General features: G+C 35.2%; 1 protein-coding gene across 1 annotated transcript in view; it reads left to right on the top strand.

Annotated features, from left to right (window-relative positions):
- LUZP2 (leucine zipper protein 2) overlaps positions 1 to 25498 on the top strand; it is a gene marked incomplete at both ends in the record, with an annotated part of 465699 nt that overhangs the window by 419280 nt on the left and 20921 nt on the right. Inside the window, one exon of the mRNA XM_082627973.1 lies at positions 250 to 417. Coding sequence (XP_082484099.1) covers positions 250 to 417 — 168 coding nt within the window. The remainder of the gene's footprint in view (positions 1 to 249; positions 418 to 25498) is intronic.

Raw genomic sequence — 25498 nt, 5'->3', positions numbered from 1 at the left:
CGTAAGATATGTCTCTGAATTCCAGTGTTCAAAATATATCATGAAACACATTAGCTCCTAAAAAACAGACTGAGTGTGTATTAAATGGCACATCATAATGGAATTTATGTTAGGCAATTGCATTTGAAAATTAATACGTGTTTGTGTAGGGAACGAGTGTAGGCTAGGAGGAAAGGGAGAATCTAATCAGGTAAATGATGACCAGAACCACATGTAAACATTGTGTTGTGATCTCTCTTGGTTTCATAGGCATCGCAGCTGAAAGCAATGAAAGAGACGGTACAACTCTGCCTCTCAACAGTTTTCCATGATCAACCTCCTCCCCCTTTGAATCTCTTCAAGCCAAGTCCAACTCGGATATCAATTCCATCCATGCCAAATGACACTAAGATTGCAGATGCAAGAACAAGAAACAAGGTACACTTTACTTGTGTTTTGAAAGGTAAAATCGAGTAAGGTACTCACTTTACTTCATTCTGTATTATCATCAAAGTGAATCCTAGTAAGATATCAAATTCATTGAAAAATCAGGAAGTAAATGGGAGAGAGTAACCCAGTTTGTAAAGTCTTCATAGTCACTTGGAGAATGTTAGAAAACAACTTTTCTTTAGTAGAGAGCCAGCTGTTTCTTAGGCAGGCTTATTATTATTATTATCATTATTTTACAACAGTTAAAAGAAAACATCTTGTATTACATCCCAGTATACACCAGAGGTCTAATATGGAAAATACTTTCTCCTAAGGTATAACCACCATCCTTACAAAAGTGGATACGTTTTTCAGAAATTAAGTCTGTAGTTCTCAACATCGCCTGTACATTAGAATCACTTGGGATATGTCTTTTAAAAAAATCCTGATACTTGGGACTCACCCTGGACCTGTTAAAACAACTTCTTTCTGGTTTGGTTCCAGTCATCATTAGTTTTTGAGAGTTCCTTAGGGGGTTTTGAGATCAAGTGACTTAAGCAAATCTTCCTTGCAAATCCCTACCACCACTCTACTTTAGACAGGACAAAGCAGGCATTTCAGTCCTGCTTTTGTTTCAATCATCAGAACCTTCAATCTGCAGGCTCTACATTTAAATAAATCTTGGCAAACTGAAATAGTTATTGGAGAAAGGAGTTTAATTTCAGGCAGTATACTTGAAAGTGCTGGTTCTCTTATTACGTGCCTCAGGATCACTTGCTATTAAAGTAAATGTTATAGATACCAGTCCAACTTCTAAAGCAAATCTCCAGTGGACTGGGGGAGGGTGGGCAAAAACCCCTGAGAACCACTGTTACAAGTACCTAATGATGCATTACATCTGGGGCTCTCTTACTGCTTCTTTCTGTGATTCCTTAAATTTGGATGAAAGGGGATATGGACAAATTGTAGATTAGGGAAGTACTATTTTCAGGATGAAGAGTCAAAATTAAGTAAAACAAAATAAATCTAACGTCCTGTTTTTGTCTGTAACTGGTCGATTTCTCGATGACACATTAATCTGTATAATCTCGTTTTTATGTCAAAATCATTTTAAAATATGTATTTCTATTTCATATTATTCTCTTGGTTTTTACTACGTCCTGAAGGATCTCAAAAAATTTTAGGCCAATATTTTTCTCCTTTATATCTTTCTGAACCTCCTTTGAAAACTCTATGTCTACAGTATTTTTTTAATTCAACCAAACTCAGGGAAGAAAGTTGCATAAGAATGTATTTTATTTATGTTTAGGAAAAATCCTGGGTAAATTTATTGAAACGGGTCATTAATTGAATGCACAGCTACCCACACAATCTCCCCCACGTGCCAGGAAGCCACATACTGCCTCCACTTCATGTTAGTCTAAGGGAGGAGCAAAGATTCAGCCTTATTAAGTCCAGTGACTTGGGGAAAAGCAGCTTTGTCATTTTATGGGCCCATTACACTTGTCTCCAACTCAAAATACATTTATGTAAGCCCATTATTAAAACTGAGCTTTTTATGACCCTGAATGTTTAGAGGAAATTACTGATTGTTACTTTAACTGATTTATTATTAATAAACATATGTCCTATCATTGAGATAAATAATAAATATTTATTATTTCTCTTGGCTTATCACAGGAAAACATAGGAAGCATTTAGATGCACTCGTCTTAGAGATTGCTCATTTTTCAAAAAATAATAACAGAAATCCAAAATGTTTAAGATAAAGTTCAATAAATCTAAGTAGAGCATTTCATTTTACAGATTAGCATTAAAAGCTTCTCTGGCATTTATGTTTTGCTCATAATCTTTATCTTTTCAATAGTGGTGGAAATTGTATTTTTTGTATACTTGGGTTTTGAATCTCTATGCAGGCACCTCACAGATAATATTTGAAAAATCCTGAATAATAAAATGTGATAAGGGTGTATGTAAAAGAAGCAAACAATTTTTCACTGAGTACCAAAAACATAACTTTTAAATGAGGACATTTAACTGCTAAGTCTTCAGAGTTGGCTAATTATAATATAACCACAGTGATATTATGTACCTAACTGGGAGCTGACTGGGAGTGTGTGTGAGTACATCACTTAACCTCTCTGTGACTCAGTTTCCTCAATGCCTATTTCAGAGCATTGTGACATGAGCATTACAAATCATAGTTTTTCTTATTTTCCATGATATATGTGATATATGACTATTCTCATCTACATTTCTTTAAAATCTTCACCTCTTCTTTGAAAGGAGAAGGGTATTTGAATGGTTTTTCCTGAAATCTGTGAAACTCATACAAGTAAGCAATTTTCAACCTACATTTGGAAAAAAGCAATATAGCCCCAAAAATGTCATTTTATTTTTATTTTCTCTTCCAGAAGATTGGATAATACATATTTTTTTATTGTATCATGTATGTGTGTGTATTTGTCTATACGTGAATACATATATACATACCATGTATACATATAAATTATATATATATTCACTGTGGATTTTAAAAGTCACAAATTTCATTAGGTAGGCAGTTCAATATTATGAGAATTTATTGATGAAAACTTAAAAAATAATTTACATGTTGGTAATTTTTTTTAAATTCTGGAGCATGTCTGCTACATAATCTTTTAGTCCTACAGCTTAAGTTTCTGCTGAGGAAACTCAATCAGGTTTTTCAATCTCCTTTCCTTCACTGCATTCTCCATTGCTGTCATGCCTACTCTATAATTCAAGTGAATTTTTTCTTGCCCTCCTAGTTAGAATTATTTTTTCTATTCTCAGTGTTCTAAGAGCACAGTGTTTATTCTGCATGGCTCTTGGTCATACCTTGAATACAGTGATGACTGCATACTTCTCTCCCCTTAAGGGAGATGGCTGTGCTTAGCTCATGGATTTGCTCTACGTTACTGAGTATCCAAAGCAACGCTGCCAGAGAATTCATTTGAAATGTCACTTGCTGCAATTCTGTTTTAGTCAGCTCAGGTTGCTATAACAAAATGTTATGGACTAGGTGACTTCAACAATATATATTCATTTCTCACAGTTTTGGAGGCTGTGAAGCCCAAGATCAGGGTGCTGCCTTATTCATTTCTTTATGAGGGCCCTCTTCCTGGATTGTAAACAGCTGCCTTCTAGCTGTGTGCTCATATGGTCTTCTCTAGGAGTGTTGGCACAGAAAGAAAAATGGATCTCTATCTCTCTCTTCTTTATAAGGGAACTAATCCCACCATGAAGGCCCTACCTTCATGACTTAATCTAATTACCTCCAGCAGGCCCCATCTCCCAATACCATTACACTGGAGGTCAGGGCTTCAACATAAGATTTTGGAGGACACACTCAATCCACATCAGTGTCCCTCTTCTCATTGGACATTTTCCTTATAAGTTAGAAAATAAATATCATTGATTGCTCATTAAGTGCCAAGTATTCAGCTAAATTGTTTTCTATCTGTATGTAAGGACTATGCTCATCACTGGAGACACAAATTTGAAAGGACACAACCCTGACCTCTTGGAAATTGTAGTCTAATTTTCTGTAAAGAGAAAACAAGGAAAATATGCAAAGGGTGTGTAGTAGATCAGGACTTTTTTTGTATTTGTTTTTTTTAACTTTTTATTTTAATTTTCATTTTTATATGGTGTATGGTTGATTAACAATGTTAATTTTGAGCAGAGTTCCCTGTGCTATACAGTAGTCCTTGTTGGTTATCCATTTTAAACATAGCAGTGTGTACATCTCAATCTCAAACTCCATAACTATCCTTCCCCCACCATGCTTCCCCCCTGGTAACCATAAGTTCATTCTCTAAGTCTGTGAGTCTGTTCCTATTTTGTAAATAAGTTCATTTGTATCATGTTTTAAAGATTGTGCATATTAGCGATATCATATGCTATTTCTCTTTCTCTGTCTGACTTACTTCACTCAGTATGACAATTTCTAGGTCCATCCATGTTGCTGCAAATGACATTATTTCATTCTTTTTAATGTCTGAGTAATACTCTATTGTATATATGTACCACATCTTCTTTATCCATTCTTCTATTGATGGACATTTAGGTTGCTTCCATGTCTTTGCTATCGTAACAGCACTGCAATGAACATTGGGGTGCGTGTATCGTTTCAGACCATGTTTTTCTCCGGGTATATGCCCAGGAGTGGGATTGTAGGATCATATGCTAGTGCTATTTTTAATTTCTTAAGGACCCTCCATACTGTCCTCCATGGTGGCTGCACCAATTTACATTCCCACCAACAGTGTAGGAGGGTTCCCTTCTCTCCACACCCTCTCCAGTGTGGATTTTTTGACGGTAGCCATTCTGACTGGTGTAAGGTGATGTCTCATTGTATCAATAGTTTTCATTTGAATTTCTGTAATAATTAGCAATGTTGAACATCTTTTCATGTGCCTCTTGGTCATCTGTATGTCTTCTTTGGAGAAATGTCTGTTTAGGTCTTCTGTCCATTTTTTGACTGGGTTGTTTGTTTTGATGATATTAAGCTGCATAAGCTGTTTGTAAATGTTGAAGACTAATCCCTTGTCTCTCATATCATTTGTATTTGGATTTCCATATTCCAATTAGCTTTGATTAAAGATAAAGACTAAGGAGATACCTGGATCCAAATGCGCATGAAATGATGTCTTTGTTATAAGATTATGTATTTTATTATGTATAAAATACTGTTCCAACAGAGAGGTAAAGAGCAAAGATATGAGCTAGGAGATCTGATTTAATTATTTTGTGTAAAATGACTCTAACTGGAGTAGAAACAAGCAAACCACTGACAATTTCACCGATCCAGACAGATGACAGTGACCTGATCTATGGTGCAGAAGTGGAAATGGGATTCCAAATGTAATTGAGGCATAGAACTGCAGTGACCTATTGATTAAGTGAGACGCATGAAGGGAGAAAATCAAGAATAACGCTCAGTGCTTGCATTCGTTCACCGTGAATACAAAAGACAAGAGGAACTTTTTTAGGAAGAACCCAAATTGGTTTGTTTTACAACACGCTAAGTATTAGACATCTTTCAATCAAGTGTCCACATCCAATAGGTGTTTATACATTTAAATCTGGAACTGAGGGACAACATCTGAGTGGAGGTAAAGGATTTGGCATCATCACCATAGACAGCAACTAAATGTTGGAAATAGATTAAATTTCCTGATGAGACAATGTAGAATAAAAAGATATGAGGATCACAAAGGACACCAGACAAGAGGAATAATTTAAATGGTTTTATGTATAGTATAATAGATGAAATGCTTATGGTAAAAGTGTACTCCTTCCCCTTATCTTTTTTTGAGTTACTCTTTATTGTATATTTGAGCTGAGAACCATGACTTTTCCCTGCTTGTTTTACCAGTACAAAAAACCAGAATATGCATGTCATTGTATATATTTAGAATGGTGAATACTCCAGTGGTCTGCTGGAGATGGCTCATACATACTTATAAAAGCTAGCTGTTACATTTTCAGAATTTGTACTAGTCAGCTCTTAAAGTTGCTATTAAATATTAATTATATACACTTAAAATTAAGGAAATCATACTAAAAGCAAATGTAAATATCAAATATACTATATCATGCTATTATCTCTGAAGATTCTATGTCTTGAAGGTATTATGTCTTTGGGATCCATGTAGTGGAAATACCGTATAATGGTATTCTACTGGTATCTCTGTCCACCTTCATGTTCATTGATATCACCTTGGTAGATTGAAATTGGTAGTATTTATACTATAGAAATTGGCAAACACTACAAATCAAGGTCCTCCTAACCCCTTTAAAATGGGCCTACTGGGCATCACTGATAATATACAAATAATACTTGATCAACATATTAATTTATCTTTGACTTGTACTGTTTGTGTAGTAGAGCTAAATGCATAGTAAGTGCCCAGAAAAGGGAAAATAATTATTAAAAAATCTTGTTCAATTAATGGCACATTTTGGAAAACTAATAATATATCCATTGTACTGTTTTACTTAATTATATTCATTTTATTATAAAATATTAAATGTGACTTTATATAACTTAGAAATTATATAAATGTAAGAGGAAGAACAGGAAATATATTACTGAGAGGTCTACCCTTTTAGGTGAAAACTATGAATTATTAATACAGCAATGTTGTTGGTGTTTACAGCTGCATGATAGAGGGTTTAAGAGCTAGGATTCACTCTATACACCAGTGTGATATGATATTTACTGCTCATATTTACTGGGAGGATTAAACAAGATGAGAAAAATGCTGGACAAAGCCAGTTGCCAGGCTCCTCCCTTCCTCTTTTCTCTTCCCCCTCAGGGCTGGTACCTCTGCAGGACAGGATGCAGAGGAACCTAAGCTCAGCTGGCTGGGTCTCTGCTCCTCCCTGCCTTGGTCCCTCTACTGGGACAGGGGCCTCAGGAGAGAGGATGTGGCTGCTGCCTGCACCAGGCTCCCACAGGTCTTATGGCTTAGGGAGATGGCTGAGTTGTTCTCCCCTCCCACCACGGGGTCGTCTGCTTCCTGGGCTGAAACTCACCAATCACCACATCAGGGCAGGGAACTATAAAAATAGAAAAGGCTTGTGTTTCTGTCCCAAGTGTTCCAGCCAAGACTCTTGAGGGCCCAGAGTCCCTCTGCCTATGTAATTAGGCTGTACTTTTCATTTACATCCAAGAAATCGTGTATAATGAACGTAAATACAAGGAAAAAAAATTTAGAGAGAGAGATAAGATTCACTAGTCAGACTAAGTAAACATATTTTTTCTACAACTTTCTAATTTTGAAATCTTGATCAACTCAACTTCTCTGAGACTAAGCTTCCATATGTATAAAATGAAGACAATAACAGCACCAACCTTACAGAACTGTTCTGAAGATTAAATATGAAAATTAACAAACAGCATTTAGCATATGTAGTAGTGTCTGACACTGAGAAACAGTCAGTAAGTATATGAAATAAGTACTGTATCTGGAGATGAGGATAACACTTTGAGAAGATTTAAAGAAGGTTTTTGGTAGGATATTAATTAAAACAAAACTATTTACCTTGTTTTATTGTGCAGATGTAAGAACACATTTATTCAAATAAGTACAACTACAGCTTTTTTAGCATAAAAGTATGGATGAATCCTCACAATACATTTAATGTCAGTGATCACAATTGTAAATGCTGTAAAGAAAGGAGAAAATTGAAAGAGAGCAGAAATGAGAAGCAATTAGAAAAATAGTGTAGATTTAAAAAATGATGAAATTGTGTTATGAAAGCTCATTATTTCATTCCCACCCCAGGCAGTCACCATCTTGTATCTTTGTTTTTCTTTCCATACAACTCACTGCCTTGGATTTAGCTGCAGTTGACATTGGTGAAGGTCACGACCATGGCATCAACTTAATTGGACAAGGATGATTTTTTAATTTTTTTTCCAGTTTGGTGGAAATGCCAAAGTCATTTTAAGGCAGCAGGCAACAGTGGCCCTATTCAGGAGCTTGAAGGCATCGAAGCGAAAATTGCATTCTGCTTGGTGCCCGGAGGTTTAGAGCAAGGTGGATTTGTATTTCACTTTTTCTGCCAAAAATCTGTTACAAAGTAATTTCTAAGGACTCTCAAAACAGTGCACCTGAAATCATCGTAGACCAAAGGGTCTCAACCTAGGCTGCATTTTTTTAAATCATTGGAAGCATCATTTACATCTGATGTCAATACTTACATTTTAATATAATCCAGCAGAAGTACAGGCTAGTTTGGGAGATTATTCAAAGCTCCCATATTGTTTATATGTACAGCCAAAGTTGGAAACTATTAAAATCCTTACTCTAGGAATAGGAAAGGAATCGAAGAAGTAAGCCTGACCTTTTCCTCCACTTTCCTGCTTCTAGAAGAGATTTCCCAATGAGCCTAAAGGTTTTCAATTTTAGACAGATCTGTTTATCAGCTCTCTGTCCTTAGCTAACCATTTAGTTATCTATAACACCATCCAGTTGTTTGTGTTCTTTCCATGCTAAAAATATATGTTTTATATCTTTGTATGTCCAGGAGTATTGTGCGAATAAAAATGAAAACACGAGTCTAAAACATTTGTATAAAATATAACATTACATCTAAGAAATTTTGTTTGGGTTTCATTTTTGGTTCTAGGAGGTCATAATTGCTTGCTTAATTACTTCCCAGCAGATATGGCATATATGTGGCAAGGAAGTTAAGTCTAAGTTAAAATTATATCATATTTCACACGTTACTATATAAACATACATATTATATATGCGTATAAATATTTTCAACTAACATTATAAATTATGATATATATTTAATCTAGTAAATACAAAAATTGAAGGAACAAGGGCCCTTTGATGCTTTCTTTCTATTACTGGTGTGCATATTTGTACCCTGGCATGGTCTGAAACCAGATTTTCATTTATTCTTCATCCTTGGTATATGTATAATAAGAATATTACTTATAGAAATTGATTAGTTGGATACCTCTATGAACTTCTTTTAAAGACATATGTTAGCAAATGATATAATTCATTTAATCCTTCTGAAATTAAAATGAGAACAAAACATTTTTGGCAGAAATGTTAATTTACATAAGTCTAGGAAGACATATTGATATTCAGAGAAAACACTACCAAATATCTTTTATGTTAAGAATGACCACCAGTTTCCATTTTCCTTTTTTTTCTTTTATAATTGAGATTTTAATGGTTATACACATTTCTTAATGTTTGTAACGAAATTTTAAAAGGCATGTAGTTGTAATTCTTTTTTAAACAGTTATTCCAGTGACTTTCCAGCCTGAAATTTGTATGCAAATTTTTCTTAAGAGTATATCAAGTACCAGTATCTTCAAATGTTGATATACTGTTATATCATAACTATCACTAATTTACAGTTTAATATAATATACACTACAGACTCAAATTTTCAATCTTTCATAGCACATTAACAAAGTTACTAGGGAAATTGGACTACCACTACTAAAGATGTTACAGAGTACATGTAAGTCTGACAGGAAGAGCTAAGATCAAAGAGTGGTTTTCTTTAGGAAAGAACTATACTAAAAAACATGAAAATAGAAATAATTTAAAGTGTTCAAAACATATTCAATGCACAACTGTGACTCCAAATTGTCATTTAGTGTGCTGAGTATTATAGGATATAAAAACTATTGCACCACCTATGGATGTTAAACTAATACTCAAGACAATCAAAACCTCCCGTATTCAATATGCTGCTCTTTTCTGGTTGTACCAGAGCAAACAAATAAAAACATCACCACCACCACCACCACCAACAACAACACCAGCAAATAATTTCACCTCTTAAAAACAAAGCATTTACACTTTAAAAAATGTGATAAGGTGAGATTCCCTCCTTCTTAAAAATGTTTCTAGGGCTTCCCTGGTGGTGCAGTGGTTGAGAATCCGCCTGCCGATGCAGGGGACACGGGTTCGTGTCCCGGTCCGGGAAGATCCCACATGCCGCGGAGCGGCTGGGCCCGTGAGCCATGGCCACTGAGCCTGTGCGTCCGGCGCCTGTGCTCCGCAACGGGAGAGGCCACAACAGTGAGAGGCCTGTGTACCACACACACACACACAAAAAAAAAAAGTTTCTAGAGCTACTAAAAAACTTGCATTTAAAAAATAATTGATAAAAGTATTCTCCTGAATTGTACAAGAAGGGAGACAGGAACCACTGACATGATATGGTATACATGCTATTAATCAGACTTAGCGTCTTTCTCCCTGCTTCATCAGAGGAGATGGACCCTCCTATTTAATTTCTCCGTTTTCTGCAGCTAAATATTCTTTATTATCATGATTAGCCACTTGAGCCTCTTTACCTTTTTTTGCACTATTTTTTGGTGAAGATTCATCCGTTCCAGCCACCTTTTTTGGCTGCATCTACACTTTTGCATTAGAAGGTTAAATGACACCATCACCACTTTCCTCTTGCAATGCTTGATCACCACTCCCTTTGACAGACCAGACCTTCCTCTTGGGCATCCTGGTGAAGAGGGCTCCTGCTGGATGCCTGGGGCCTGGATGCGCTGGGGGCCTTCGTGTGCTGGGTGGCTGGACCATTGCTACTCCTCTGGCTGCCTGAGTGGCTGGGTTATGCAGCAGAAATGGTGGAAGAACCAACGGATGACTTGTTCCATTTTCTTTTCCTGTATTTTCATTAGAAGTTCTTGAATGCTCATCAAATAGTAATGACTTTCATGGTGCCTTCAACCCAATAGCTCATCACCAGTTGGCTGTTCATAAGTAAGACAGATCCCAATATCCCCTCCATTGATTATCAATCCAAGGGACATTTTTTCTTTAACATTAGATATTCTCATCTAACCTTTCTTTTGTCTCTTTAAATGCACTAAAATCTTAATCCTAAAAAAAAAAAAAAACTATAAGAAATATTTCCTTATAACTCTTGCAGAAGAAAAGGACATCTATATGGAATTTAATCAACTTGCTATGATCATTTTGTTGACAATACTTCTTTCCTCTCTGGAAATTATTCATTCATTTAATTATATATCTTGCAGTAACTGGGAATCTACTAGAAGATTTTTAACAAGGGAAACCTGATGAAATTACAATACTAAGAAGATAATTCCAGTAGTAACAGAGAGAAAGATTAGGAGGACAAGATAATAGAAGCAAACAAAATTATTGGGAGAATAATATTCTTGGTAAGAGCCATGAGACAGTAGCAGTGGGAAAGGATGGGGGGGGATAGATTTGAGAAATGTGAAGGACATGAAATTTGAAGGAATTTGTGAAGGAGTGAAGGTGGGAAGACTAGATGATTATGTTAAGGAACTTAGCTGAGAAGAAGAGGAGAGTGGACAAATGAATGGGGGGCTCCTTAGTAGGATGACAGGGGATTGTGTACTTTTTTAGTAAGAGAGAAAGGGAAGAATGAAAAAAGGTAATGAAGACAAAAGTTAGAGATATGTAATAAGGATTTAAAATTCCAGAAGAAGCATCAAGGAATATAAATATGATCACAAGGTGAAGAGTTGGACATGGAGAGGTGTAGGGACATACCAACTTCTGAGTGGGGAGATAAGTTGGTGACGATGAATGGAGGTGTGAATAAATTTTGATTTATGGAGGGGAGTTCAAAAACGGTGATATACCCCATGGCCTGCAGTTTACCAGTGAAAATTAGGTCCTTACTGACTCTGGAGAAGCCTTTTTTCCCAAATGCCTTGGAAAACCTTATCCGCCTCCTCTCACATGCACACTAGCTCCAATTTCTAAATTCCCTCTGTAACACTCCTGTTAGTGTTCTGCTGTGTTTTCCAATCTTGGTGGGCAGAGGAGGACTTCCTTAAGAGAGATGAAGTTAGAAAACAGGAGAGCCAATGAAACGAAGTGCTGCTTGAAACAAAATATAGCAAAATAAAAGTAATCATTATACTGAAAATGATAGAGTAAAATTTAAAATAAACTCTAAAAAAGGGTAGTAAATTTATGTGTATTAAAGTCAATTTAATTTACTATAGGATTAAACTCACCTAGAATTTACTAATTTCCAGTGTGCTGAAGCTAACTAGGGTTACATTCTAATCTTTTCTGTCTAAATAGCATCATAGTGCATGTAGAGAGAAGCTAAACAAGCTTTTTCAGAGGCAGGCTTATGCTTCTTTCCAATGGTCGTTTTCAGGCATTAACAAGCTCTATTGTGGGCACCCTGAATTTGCTAGCTTCTCTCTTTAACATCACTGTCCTGGAAACCTGTGTTGCAATCTGTTCCTAAATGTCAGATACCCAGTGTCAAGAATCATGTGTGTGATAGCACAGAATTTGGAATTCAATAGACCAATGCACAGAATTTGGAATTCAACAGGCCAATTGTAAATCCTGGCTTTTGCCAATTATTTGTGAGATGTTGAGAAATTGAACCAAAGACTATGATTAGTCTTTTGTGAAATAGAGCTAACAATATAAAGCAATGAGCCTAATAAACTTAAATGCTGAATTTATAGCAAGTAGTATACCTAGTGTTTAAGAGCAAAGACATTAAAGGCAAATTGCCTGGATTTGAATTTGTACTTTGCCACTAATCAGCTGTGTATCAGATGCAACTTTTTAGACCAACTCGTCACCAGTAACATGGGAATAATAATACCAGTTTCTTCAAAAGCTTGTTATAAGAATAAGCTAAATATTATTATTTTCAGACTTATTTGGTATAAAAAGATATTGTTGTTGTCCATCTCTGCAGAAGTGTCTATCACACGATTCTACATGGAGTTTGACAAGAAAATAATTTGAGCATTCATCAAAAGAATTCCCACAAAAGAATTTCCAAAAGCAATAGGAAACATACTGTCCTTATATTTGCTAAAAGTGATTATATTCTTTGTGCCAGAACTGATGAAAGATCAGAGAATTATTTTTCATCTTGATCTATCAGTGCACTGTGAATTAGATTTAAATTTATCAAAGAAAATTAGAAGCAGTAGCCTTGATTTTCATTACTATATGAAACATATTGATATTCAGGATTTGGGGAGATCATAGACAGTGTTTTTGAGTCCCCTAGAGTGCTGTTGTTAGGCTTTCCCATGGTATCTATGGCACTCTTTGGTCTCCTCTTTATGAACGCAAGAATATTTCCTGAGTGTTTGCAGCTACCTAACCTAGGAAGTTATTCACATCAATTATACTCTAAGAGCAAACTTTTCCCTTTTGTAGGCTATTGCATGGATTCCAATTTATGTTTCCAATTGTTCAATAATAATGATGATAGTGAGAAATTTAATTTGCAAAGTTTTTTATGGCTATTGCCATAAGATATTTTATTAGATCATCACAATATGTAGAGCAGATCTTACTATAACCATTTTACTTAAAAAAGGATCTTAAACATGAACCCAGGTTTCTTATTCCAAGTCTACTGCACCAAACCACTCTCTCAAAACGTACATTACTTAGAATCTTAGAGATATGCTAACAAAAATGGATGAAAATTTAAATATGCACTGCTTCTTATGTTACCACAACACAAAGTTTATAGAGCACTCATTCTGTGACTGACTTACTGCTAAGGGCTTTGCACAAGTTTTCTCAGTTAAAGTAAAGAAGAACATTGTGAGGTGGTACAGTATTCCGATGTTATAAGTGAGAAAACTAAGGCTCATGGAGGCTACTAACCCATCTTAGGTCTCAAAACTAGGTCATTGGCAACAGAGGTTTTTTGGTTTGTTTTTAGTTAATTGAGGTAAAATTAGTATATAACATATTAGTTTCAGGTGTAAACATAATAATTTGTATATAGTGTATATACTACAAAATGATGAGTACAATAAATCTAGTTACCATTTGTTACCATGCAATTAACTTCCTTTACCCAGTTCTCCCATCCCACCCCCTTCCACTGGCAACCACCAGTCTGTTCTCTGTATCTATAAGCATGTTTGTTTTTATTTTGTTTGTTTCTTTGTTTTTAGACTCCACATATAAGAGAGATCATGTGGTATTTGTGTTTCTTTGTCTGACTTATTTCACTTAGTATATTGTCCTCAAGGTCCATCCATGTTGTTTCAAATGGCAAGATTTTATTTGTTTTTTATGGCCAAATAAAATTCCACTGTATATGTACCACATTTTCTTTACCAATTCATCTGTCAATGGTCACTTAGGTAGTTTCCATAAATAATGCTGTTAACAAATATAGAGGTGCATATATCTATATATCTTTTCAAATTTGTGGGTTTAAAATTTTTTTTGGATTAATAGCCAAAAGTGGAATCACTGCACAATATGATAGTTCTATTCTTAATATTTTGAGGAATTTCCATACCATTTTCGTGATGGCTGCACCACTTTATGTTCTCACCAACAGTGTATGAGGGTTCCCTTTTGCCCATGTGTTCTCCAACAGTTGTTATTCCTTGGCTTTTTGTTAATAGCCTTTCTAATACTTGTGAGGTGATATAGTGGTTTTGATTTGCATTTCCCTTATAGTTATGCTGAACATATTCTCATGTGCCTGTTGCCCAGTATGTCTTCTTTGGAGGAATGTCTGTTTAGAATCTCTGAACATTTTTTTTTTGTATTGAATTGTTGGGTTTTCTTGCTACTGAGTTGTTTGAGGTCTTTATATACTTTGGATACTAACCTCTTATATGATATATGGTAATGCATGTACAGCACACTCACAAGTGCTCAGTTAGCGTTAGCTTCTTATGGTAGGTAAGAGATTATCAGCTGAGCCTATATTTCCATTATATAAAAGAAATTAAAATCACTGATGCTTCTGGAAATTTACTAATGATGCCACTAAATGTCACATAATGGTTGATGTTTTAATTCAGAACAGCAAACTCCTAGGGGGTGCTGGGGTATATCTTCATTATTAGAGTTCCTCTAATGCTCATCACAGTACATTGTGACTAATAGCAAATGTTAGATGAATGAACAAACAAATGAATAAATTAATAAGTGAGGAATCTGGGAGAGAAAATGATCCCACATTAGCCAAATTACAATGTGTTCATGAGCAACCATATCTGTCTCTAAGGCTGTTCACATCCATAAAATAATTCTGTCATGGAGAGTAAATATATTGACTTTAATGACAGCAGTGGCTGTGAATTTTCATGTTAGACACATGTGCTTTTCGTATTTCATCATTAGTCATCAGTATGCCATGAATTTCAGTACCCATGATGGAAACAGCTTTGCCTTAATTCATCCTTCTACTTTTGTTGGTTATCCCATTTGAGGCTACCCTAGAATCAATTGAAAAGTGAGCATGGGGTTCCAGTTATTTAGTTTCCAGTAGACTTTGTAAGATATTCTAATTTTATTTTTAAATAAAACATAAAAGCCGTGAATGCCTATGAATGTCCTTTTCATGGATGGTGATACAACTGCCATATTGAAGTTATCTGAGACACACCAAATAGTTTTTGTTTTTACAAAACAGTTTTTAATTTTTTTAAAAAAATAACCTTATACTTATTGTCCAGACCTTGATTAAAATACAGAATGTGGCTAGTGAGTCCACTGAATCCCTGGGAACCTTTAATTTTGCCACTGCTCATTCTCCATGGCTAAATTTACTACTGGATTCTAATCTATTCCAGAATCATTCCTGATACAGGTAAAACGTATGTATGAGAACCCTCTATATCACCTGTGGCACCATGGTATCAATGGATGTAGATAACAGAGACGTTCCCTGGTTGCTTTTATAAAGACACAAGGGGCAACTCCCTCTCTACAAAACTGACCATTTCTAAAACCGGTATTCACCTTATTTTCATAGATTAGGAATTCAGTTTCCCATTAATACTAGAATCAGGATCCTTCCATGAATGCCAACCTGCTTTGCTGAGCGTTTAAGAAATCCTGCTGGACGTTTCCCAGGTCTCTCACTTGGGCAAAAAACAATATCCTCCTATTCCCTATGTCTCCTTGAGTCTCTGACCTGAATAAGACTGTGTAATGATAATGGTGCTTTGATTATTACCTGCTCCCAGTAATATTGTTTCATCTAACTGATGTAAACCCCTTCCTACCAACCTCCCCACACAGTTACCCAGCTATGCCTAAAATTGTCACACACATCTGACATTATAAACATTGGACCCCCATCTAGAGCCATTCTTTTTTTTTTTTTTTTTTTTCCAGTACACGGGCCTCTCACTGTTGTGGCCTCTCCCGTTGCGGAGCACAGGCTCCGGACGCGCAGGCTCAGTGGCCATGGCTCACGGGCCCAGCTGCTCCACGGTATGTGGGATCTTCCCAGACCGGGGCACGAACCCATGTCCCCTGCATCGGCAGGCGGACTCTCAACCACTGCACCACCAGGGAAGCCCTAGAGCCATTCTTCACAACTGAGAAGGTGTCCCTGTATCTCCCTGAAGTGTCAGCCCTCACTTCCTCCTCATCCCTCCTGCTGATGCTGCTGAAGGCCAGCAATGGCCCAGTAAAATTCCAACTTGCATTACATCACTACTGAGACAATCAGAAACATGGCCTTAGTTTCATTAAGTTTTTACTTCCACGATGTTCAAAACAGACCTCCTCTAGCTTCTCCACATGCTTAATATTTCTTTGGCACAAAATAGATTAAATGTTTTAATTTTCAACTTCAAAATATGTGAAAAAACATTCAATAACACTATGCCTGATTTCCTAGGGGTTTTTTTTTCTTTCACTTTTAGCCATTTGCTTGTGCTTTGAGATAAACTCCTGTCTTGAACATATGTATGGTATCAATACTTTGTCGTATTTACATGCTCATAGACATAAGGTTACCCAACAATAATCATTTATAATAATATATTAATTATTTTATTATGAAACTAATGCATATTTGTCATGAACAATTTTAGCAAATAATGTTAATAGTAATAATACTAATAGTAGCTGGCATTTTTATTGAGTTGTGCTATACCCATATGAACTTATTTAATCCTCACAGGTCTCTGGAAGGAAGACTTTTTATTATCCTCATTAAATTTTTTTTTTCTTTTGAAATAACTTTAGACTTAGAAAAACATTAAGAAAATAGTACAGAGAGTTCCTGTATATCCTTTACATCCCTTAATGTTAACATCTTAACATAGCTGTGACGTATTTATCAAAACTAAGAAACTGGCAATGGTATAATACTGTTACCAAACTACAGACCTAACTTGGGTTTCACCAGCTTTTCTACTAACGTCTTGTTCTGTTTCAGAATCCAATTCAGGGCAACACATTGCATTCACTCATCATGTCTCAGTCTCCTCTTGTCTGACAGTTTTTCATTCCTTGTATTTCATGTCCTTGACACTTTTGAGGACTAGTGGTCAGATATTTTATAGAATGTTCCCCAATGTGGGTCTGTCTGATGTGTTTTTGTACTTAGATGGGGGTTATGGATTTTTGTGAATAATACCACAGAGGCACGGTGTTCTTATCATCATACCAGGGATATATGACATTATTGGTGATGTTAACCCTCATCACTTGGTTAAGATGGTGCCTGCCAGATTTCTCCACAATGCTAGTATTTGTCCTTTTCCATACCTTATTCTTTGGAAGTGAATCACTAATTTCAGCCTATACTCAAGGGAAGCCTATTCTCCACCTACTGAAGAGGAGAGTGTCTAATATGTTACTGAGAATTCTTCTGTAAAAAATATTTGTCCTTTCTATTTATTTGTCCATCTATTTATTGATTCAATCATTTATTTATATCAGCAGGGACTCGTGGATACTTATTTTAGATTTTAGGTTATAATTCGATACTGTAATTTTTTTTTCATTTTAAATAGACTTTTTCAGAGCAGTTTTAGGTTCACAGCAAATTTAAGCAGAAAGTATGAGTCCCCACATATCCCCTCTCCTAACACACACAGCCTCCTCCATTATTAACATCCCCCACCAGAGTGGTGCATTTGTTACAGCTGATGAACTTACATTAACACATCTTAATCACCCAAAGTCCACAGTGTACATTAGGGTTTAGTCTTGGTATTATAAATTCTATTTGTTCTGAAAGTTGTATCATGACATGGATCCACCATCATACAGGATTATCCTCATTTTTCATATGAGTAAACTGAAGAACAGAGATATTAAGTTGTTCAGGGAAGGTGACACAGTTGGTTAACATTTTATGAGTGGTGTAATGCATTTCTTTAAAATTCATTGCAAAATTCATTTGAATTATTTTATACATTATTTCCTTGTAGATATACACTGCAGTTGATCCATGTATCTCCTTATTTCTGATTTTTTCCATTTTTTTCCAACTTACAAGTGACATTTAGATAAAAATCTGTTTATACTCCACCATAATAATAGATTCTATAAAGACAGAGATCCTGTTTGTTTATTTTTATGTCCTCCTTCCTTCCTCATTCACGCCTTCCACTAACCAAAAGAGTAGGTGATAAATGACTGTTTGCAGAGCAAATGATTACCCAACAAGTTATTGAGCTTAAAGTTTTATCAGGCATATCTTTGAAACTGACATTATGCAGGCCTTATTTCTGAGGTTTCTTAAGGCTACTGTCAGAGGAAGAAATGTGAGCAGAATTGTATATTTTGGTGTCACATACTTTACCTTCTTAAAAATGACTTCAGAGTTTCACATCTTGGAATGTGGTTTTGTAGAATAATATTTAAAGCCTCATAAGGTTTTTTTGTTGTTGTTGTTGTTGTTGTATTAAGCCTGTTTTATTTTTTTTATTTTTTTTAATATATTTTTTTTAATATTTTTTTTGCCTTATAACAAATTTAATCAGTTATACATATACATATGTTTCCATATCCCCTCCCTTTTGTGTCTCCCTCCCACCCTCCCTATCCCACCCCTCCAGGCGGTCACAAAGTAAAGCCTCATAAGGTTTGAGGGTATTTGTAGCTTCCACCTATGTTAACAGCCATCTGTGAACTGCAGCAAGCATGTGATCAAGGCTCCAGACCCTTTTGAAGGGTCACTTTACTCATTTACTCCCACCTAAATTAACTTCCTTTTTCCAAATTTTAATCACACCATATCCATGCACTCTTCCAACCCATTTTCAAATCGTCCTCCTTGTGCATATGGGCCACATACATCCATATATGTGATAATCAGGTTCCTGACTTATTCTAGGATCTGAAAGTTGTCAGCAATACCACAGGGCATAAGCAACATATTTACTGATTATTCTTTGGAAATTATTCAGAAAATAAATTATTGTTAAATGATTCTTTCTGATATAAACAAAGATTTGTATCATTTTGAAATATTAATAGACATTTATTACTTGTCAAGTAATTAGTAATTCAGTTTAGTAGAGCAGTATTCATATTCAAAACACTTTGGAAACACTAATATTCTATTTCTCATGATTAATTTAGAATAATTCTCTTGAATAAACATTTGCTATTATTTACATTACATTTACTTCATAATTCATTACCAACTGTGTTATTTAGAAATTAAGTTTAGAAATACCCATAAAAACTTTTTCTTCGCAATCTCCATAGGTGTTATTTTATAGTATATAAAAATGTGTGTGTATGTATGTACACAAAGTTAACTGAATTGTGTGGCAATGACTGAAGTTAACAAGCACCAACCCTAGGAGTAATTCTGCCTAGGGTTGTCAAGGTGTTAAGTATTATTGTTTATATACCACCTAAGTTCTCCGTTACTTAGTGGATAGAGTCTGAACTCCTCAATCTGGAGGTCAAATCCATCAACTACTTGACATAACTTATTTTTCCACTTTTGAAAGTTTCTCCTTGAAGCATGTTCATGTACTATTTTTAATTCTCACAAACCTCATTTTGTTTTAGAACTCTCTCCTTTTAACCTTTTCTGAGGTCTGAATCCTCTTCCCAAATCCCTCTTTTTCTTATGTCAAAATCTGATTCTATAAGACCGTCCTCAAATCTAGTTTCTAGGCTCAATTCCTCCATCATATTGCTTAAAATTTTTCTGACTAGGATAAATCTTGCTCTTACATATAATATTTTATATTTTTAGCATGTTATTCTTATTTTAGAAATAGTCTATGCTATTTCAGGAAAATATAAACAGAAAACAGCAAAAGATTTAAAAACAGCATAGAACAACCCCATAATTCCTCCAAGTAGGAAAAAAAAAATATCTCACATACTTTCTCTCATAAACTTTGCTTAGTACATACTCATTTTAATACACTTTCGCAGAACAGGATGATACTGTACATAATGTTGTGTAAACCATGTTATGTTAACAAAGTATGAACAATTTCCACGTCAACAGATATATTTTGTAACTGACATAACATTTAATTATTTTATGTGTTTACCTAAGTTGTGTACATAATAATAAAACAAACACACATAAGTCCACCAACCAACATAAAAACATGTTTGGGGCATTATCAATATTAATGATATTAGCTGTGTATTCATGCACAGTTCCTATGCTAGATTTTTACTGTTTATAAATTTCTAAGCTCTGTGTGGGTGTGTGTATTGTACCATATTATGTTACCTTCAGGATAGAGAGGGAGATAGAGCAAGGAGAAAGCATTGTCCTTTCAACATTTTTGTTTGTTTGTTTAACACTCTGGGCCATCTTCTCCCAAAATATGTTTAATTATCATTACAGACAATTTTTCTGGTCACTAACTTTGTCTCATTCTATGTACATGAATTAAAGTTAAAGAAGGAATGACTCTGGGAAGATCATGATTGGATGATAAGCGTGCCACCCCTCCTGATGATTTGATCTGTCAACAACCTGTAAATATGTAAAACCATCAGAGATTTTTAGTAGGCCAAAATTAAAGAAGATGTAGGAAAATAAAATGATGTATTTAGCAGATTTAATTAACACATATGGGTATTTGTATTCTTCAAGTAGAGCATAACTTTTACATCCATTATTTTTAAATTTTCTTAAAGCAATTACTTACTTGGTCAAAAAGCACGCTTTAATGAAGTTAAAGCATATTTTAGAAAACTAGACCCTAAGGCAAAGAATACTCTATAGATGTCCTCTTTCTTTTTTACCAGTATCTCATAATATAGAAACTGGAGCCCCTGCGGAAAGTTATTATATAATTTGAGAGTGAAGTGGGGGCTTGTAGTAAATGGTGACAAATCCTGTCAACCACTATCACACCTAGTAGAGAGGTATCAAGATGGAGTTGGATGAACAAAGAAATCGGAGTCTGACAGCTTGGATTAAATCACTGGCTCTACCTATTTGATTTTGGTGACTCAAGGGACATCTCAGAGTCTTAGTTTCTTTATTCCAAAGTCTTAGTTTCTTTATTCTTTATTCCAGAGCCTCACAGAGTTCAGATGAGACCTCATCTGAAGAGTTCTGTGATGTTTCTAATCTTTTAGATAATATCAAACATCTTCCTTTAGTCCACCTTGATGCTAGTTGTGAGAAGTTATAGAGATGAAAAAGGTATTGTTCTTGCCTTTAAAATGCTCATGATCTCATTTACTGGTCAGGACCCCTGAGAATTAAATTAAGTCAACAAAAGAAAATAACAATTTCAATCACTTCATTCATCTTTTTGGTCTTCATTACTAGGGAGATATGGCCCGCTTCATCCATTTCACCCACTATGCCCCAAACCCTACCTCTGGCAACCACCAATCTGTTCTCTGTAATTATGAGCTTATTTTCTTTTTCTGTATTTTTTTAAAGTGAGATAATACAGTATTTGTCTTTCTCTGCCTGCTTGTTTCACTTAGCATAATACCCTCAAGGTCCATTCGTGTTATTCCAAATGGCAAAATTTCATTATTTTTGTGGCTGAAGAATATTCCATAGTGTATATACATATATACCATACTTTCTTTATCAGTGCATCTATTGATGTACACTTAGGTTGATGGGGCTGCATATATCTTTTCAAGTTAGTGTTTTTATCTTCTTTGGGTAAATACCCAGAGGTGGAATTCCTGTATCACATTGCAGTTCTATTTTAAAATTTTTTAGAAACATCCATATTGTTTTCCATAGTGGCTGCACCATTTTACATTCCCATCAACAGCGCACAAGAGTGCCCTTTTCCCACATCCTCGCCAGCACTTGTTATTTCTTGTCTTTTTGATAATAACCCCTCTAACAGGTATGAGGTGACATCTCATTGTGGTTTTGCTTTGCTTTTCCCTGATAATTAGTGATGTTGAGCATCTTTTCATGTACCTGTTGGCCACCTGTATGTCTTCTTTGGGAAAATGTCTGTTCAGATCTTTGGCCCAACTTTTAATTATATTGTTTGTTTTGTTTTGTTTTGGTATTTTGCTATTGAGTTGTATGAGTTCTTTATATATTTTGTTTATTAACACCTTATCAGATATGTGGTTTGCAAATACTTTCTCCCATTCAGTGGGCTGCATTTTCATTTTGTCTATGGTTTCCTTTGCTGTGCAGAAGCCTTTTTGTTTGATGTAGTCCCACTTATTTATTTTTGCCTTTGTTGCCTTTGCTTTGGTGTCAGATCCAAAATATCTTCACCAAGATCTAAGTCACGGAGTCTACCACCTAAGTTTTCTTTTAGGAGTTTTATGGTCTCAGCTCTTGCATTCAAGTCTTTAATCCATTTTGAATTAATTTTTGTGTATGATGTAAGATAGTGGTACAGTTTCATTCTTACCTTAAAAATACCTTAGAATTTTCACATGAATTGCGCTGAATTGATTTAGGTAGTATAAGCATTTTAACAATTAATTCCTCCAATCCATGGGCACAGAATATCTTTCTATTTAATTAGGTCTTCTGCAGTTTTATTATTATTGTCTTACATTTCAGTGTACAGGTCTTTTAACTCCTTGTTTACATTTATTCCTAGGCATTTTATTATTTTGGATGCAATTGTAAATAGGATTTTTTTCTTAATTTATGTTTCTAATTATTTGTTTTAGTATATAGAAACAAAAGATTTTTGTACATTGTTTTTGCATCCTTCAACTTTACTGAATTTGTTTATTAGTTCTAATGGTTTTTTGAGTTTTTAGGGTTTTCTGTATATAATATTACATCATCTACAAATAGTGACAGTTTTATGTCTTCCTCTCCAATTGGATGAGTTTTATTTCTTTTTTCTGCCTAATTGCTCTGGCTAGGACTTCCAATACTGTGTTGAATAAAAGTGAAGAGAGTGGACATCCTTGTCTGTTCTTGATCTCTGAGGAAACACTTTCAACTTTTCACAATTGAGTATGATGTTAGCTGTGGGCTTGTCATAATGACCTTCATTATGTTGAGGTATATTCCCTCTATACCCACATTGAGAATTTTTATCATAAATGCATATTGAATTTTTTCATGTGCTGTTCCTGTCCGCTGAAACGATTATGTGATTTTATCCTTCATTTTGTTAATATTGTGTATCACATTGATTGTTTTCTGAATGTTGAACCATCCTTGCATCCCTGGAAGAAATCCTACTTGTTCATGGTGCCTGAAACTTTTAGTGTCTTGTTGAATTTGGTTTGCTAAGATTTGTTGAGAATTTTTGCACCCATGTCCATGAAGAGTATTGGCCTACAATTTTCTTTTCTCATGGTATCGTTGTCTGGTTTTAGTATTAGGGTAATGTTAAACTTATAAAATGAGTTTGGAAGTGTTCTCTCCTCTTCTATTTCTTGGAAGAGTTTGAGAAGGATAGATATTAATTAATTCCACTGTAATTGTTGGATAGAATTCACCAGTAAATCCACCTATTCCTGGATTGTGGTACATCAAGACAATGGAATATTAATCAACACTAAAGAGCTATGAGCTATTAAGCCATAGAAAGACATAGAAAGACATGCAGGGACCTTAAATGCACATTACTACATGAAAGAAGCCTATATGAAAGGGCTACATACTGTATTATTCCAACTGTGGATATTTTAGAAAAGGAAAAACTTTGAAGAAAATTAAAAGACCAGTGGTTGCCAGGGGTGAGGAGGGTAGGGATGAATAGGCAGAACACAGAGGATTTTTAGGGCAATGAAAATACTATGTATGATAACATAAAGATGGATATATGTTATTATACATTTGTCCAAACCTATAGAATTTTGCCCGAGTGAACCCTAACATCAACCACGGACACTGGGTGATTATGATGTGTTAATGTAGGTTCATCCTTGATAACACTTGTACCACACTGGTGAGTGATGTTGATAATGGGGGAGGCTATGCTTGTGTGAGAGGTGGGGCTTTATGGACAATCTCTGTACCTTCCTATCAATTTTGCTGTGAACCTAAAACTACCCTAAACAACAAATAAACAAAATTTAAAAACGGACAAAAAACATACTGCAATTTAGGTGTTCTTGACCTAATTTAGCAGGGCAGCAGAAAACTGAGGCCCTCCAAAGTTGTATACATTGTCTAAGGCCCTTTTTTATTTATGTGCTAATCCAGAACCAGAATTCACATTTCTTTAACTCCAAAATACATTATCGTTCCCCAAAATCAGTTCCCATTCTTTGTTAATTCATCAGAATCAATAAGGCTTCTTTCTAAAAGGAGCCATTGGAGCTTCCCTGGTGGTGCAGTGGTTAACAATCTGCCTGCCAATGCAGGGGACACGGGTTCAAGGCCTGATCTGAGAAGATCCCACATGCCGCAGAGCAGCTAAGCCCGTGTGCCACAACAACTGAGCCTTTACTCTAGAGCCCGGGAGTCACAACTGCTGAAGCCCGTGTGCCTGGAGCCTGTGCTCAGCAACAAGAGAAGCCACCACAAGGCGAAGCCTGCACACCGCAAAGAAGAGTAGCCCCTGCTCTCCACAACTAGAGAAAGCCCTCACACAGCAATGAAGACCCAACGCAGCCAAAAATAAATAAATAAAAATTTAAAAAAATAAAAATAAAAGGAGCCATTTCACTGATAGCAAATGCCTACATTAAGGATTGCATGTATTACGCTTAATGCAACCAGTTCTGCAATTAAATACTAAGGTTTTGTATTTAAAGTAATTTAACTTTTCATGCATTGTTGCTCACATTGGTGAAGTGATGTATAATTTCCTCCAGTTGTTAAAAGTGATTAATATATGTAATTTTTTTTCCTGAAGCAGAGTTGAGATAACTTTTGTAAATAGATGTAGAAATTGACAAACCAGGCACCCCAGTTGTTTAATATATGAGCACAAGGGTAGCCTTTGGCAAACTTATGGAGGAGTAAAGTTGCACTGTCATTCTTTTCCCCCTGCTCTTTCTGAACTTAATTGTAAATGAAGTCCCTTTTATATTTTGTCCAAAATAACAAAGGCCTACAAAAATAGATAGATAGATGATAGGTAGATAGATGATAAATAGATAGATAGATAGATAGATAATAAATAAACAGATAGATAAAACCTTTTATTCTGCACATATTTCTTACCTAAGTCTCACCACCAAAATCTGGGAGCATTTTCATAAATACACAATATTTGCATAAGAAAATATAATTAAGCACACGTTAACATTTATCAATATGGGCATATTTATATTTTAAGGAAGATATTGAATACCTACTCTAAAATGTAATCTCCATCATTGGTGAACCTGGTGTTATTTTTTACAGCTTACCTAGCTGGGTTAGGTTTCCTTCCTGTTGGTTTCAA

The sequence above is a fragment of the Mesoplodon mirus genome (assembly GCF_964341445.2).
Source record: "Mesoplodon mirus genome assembly, chromosome: 7".
Classification (NCBI taxonomy): Eukaryota; Metazoa; Chordata; class Mammalia; order Artiodactyla; family Ziphiidae; genus Mesoplodon; species Mesoplodon mirus.
Note: the sequence above shows the minus strand (reverse complement) of the source record. Positions and strands in the feature narration are given on the sequence as shown.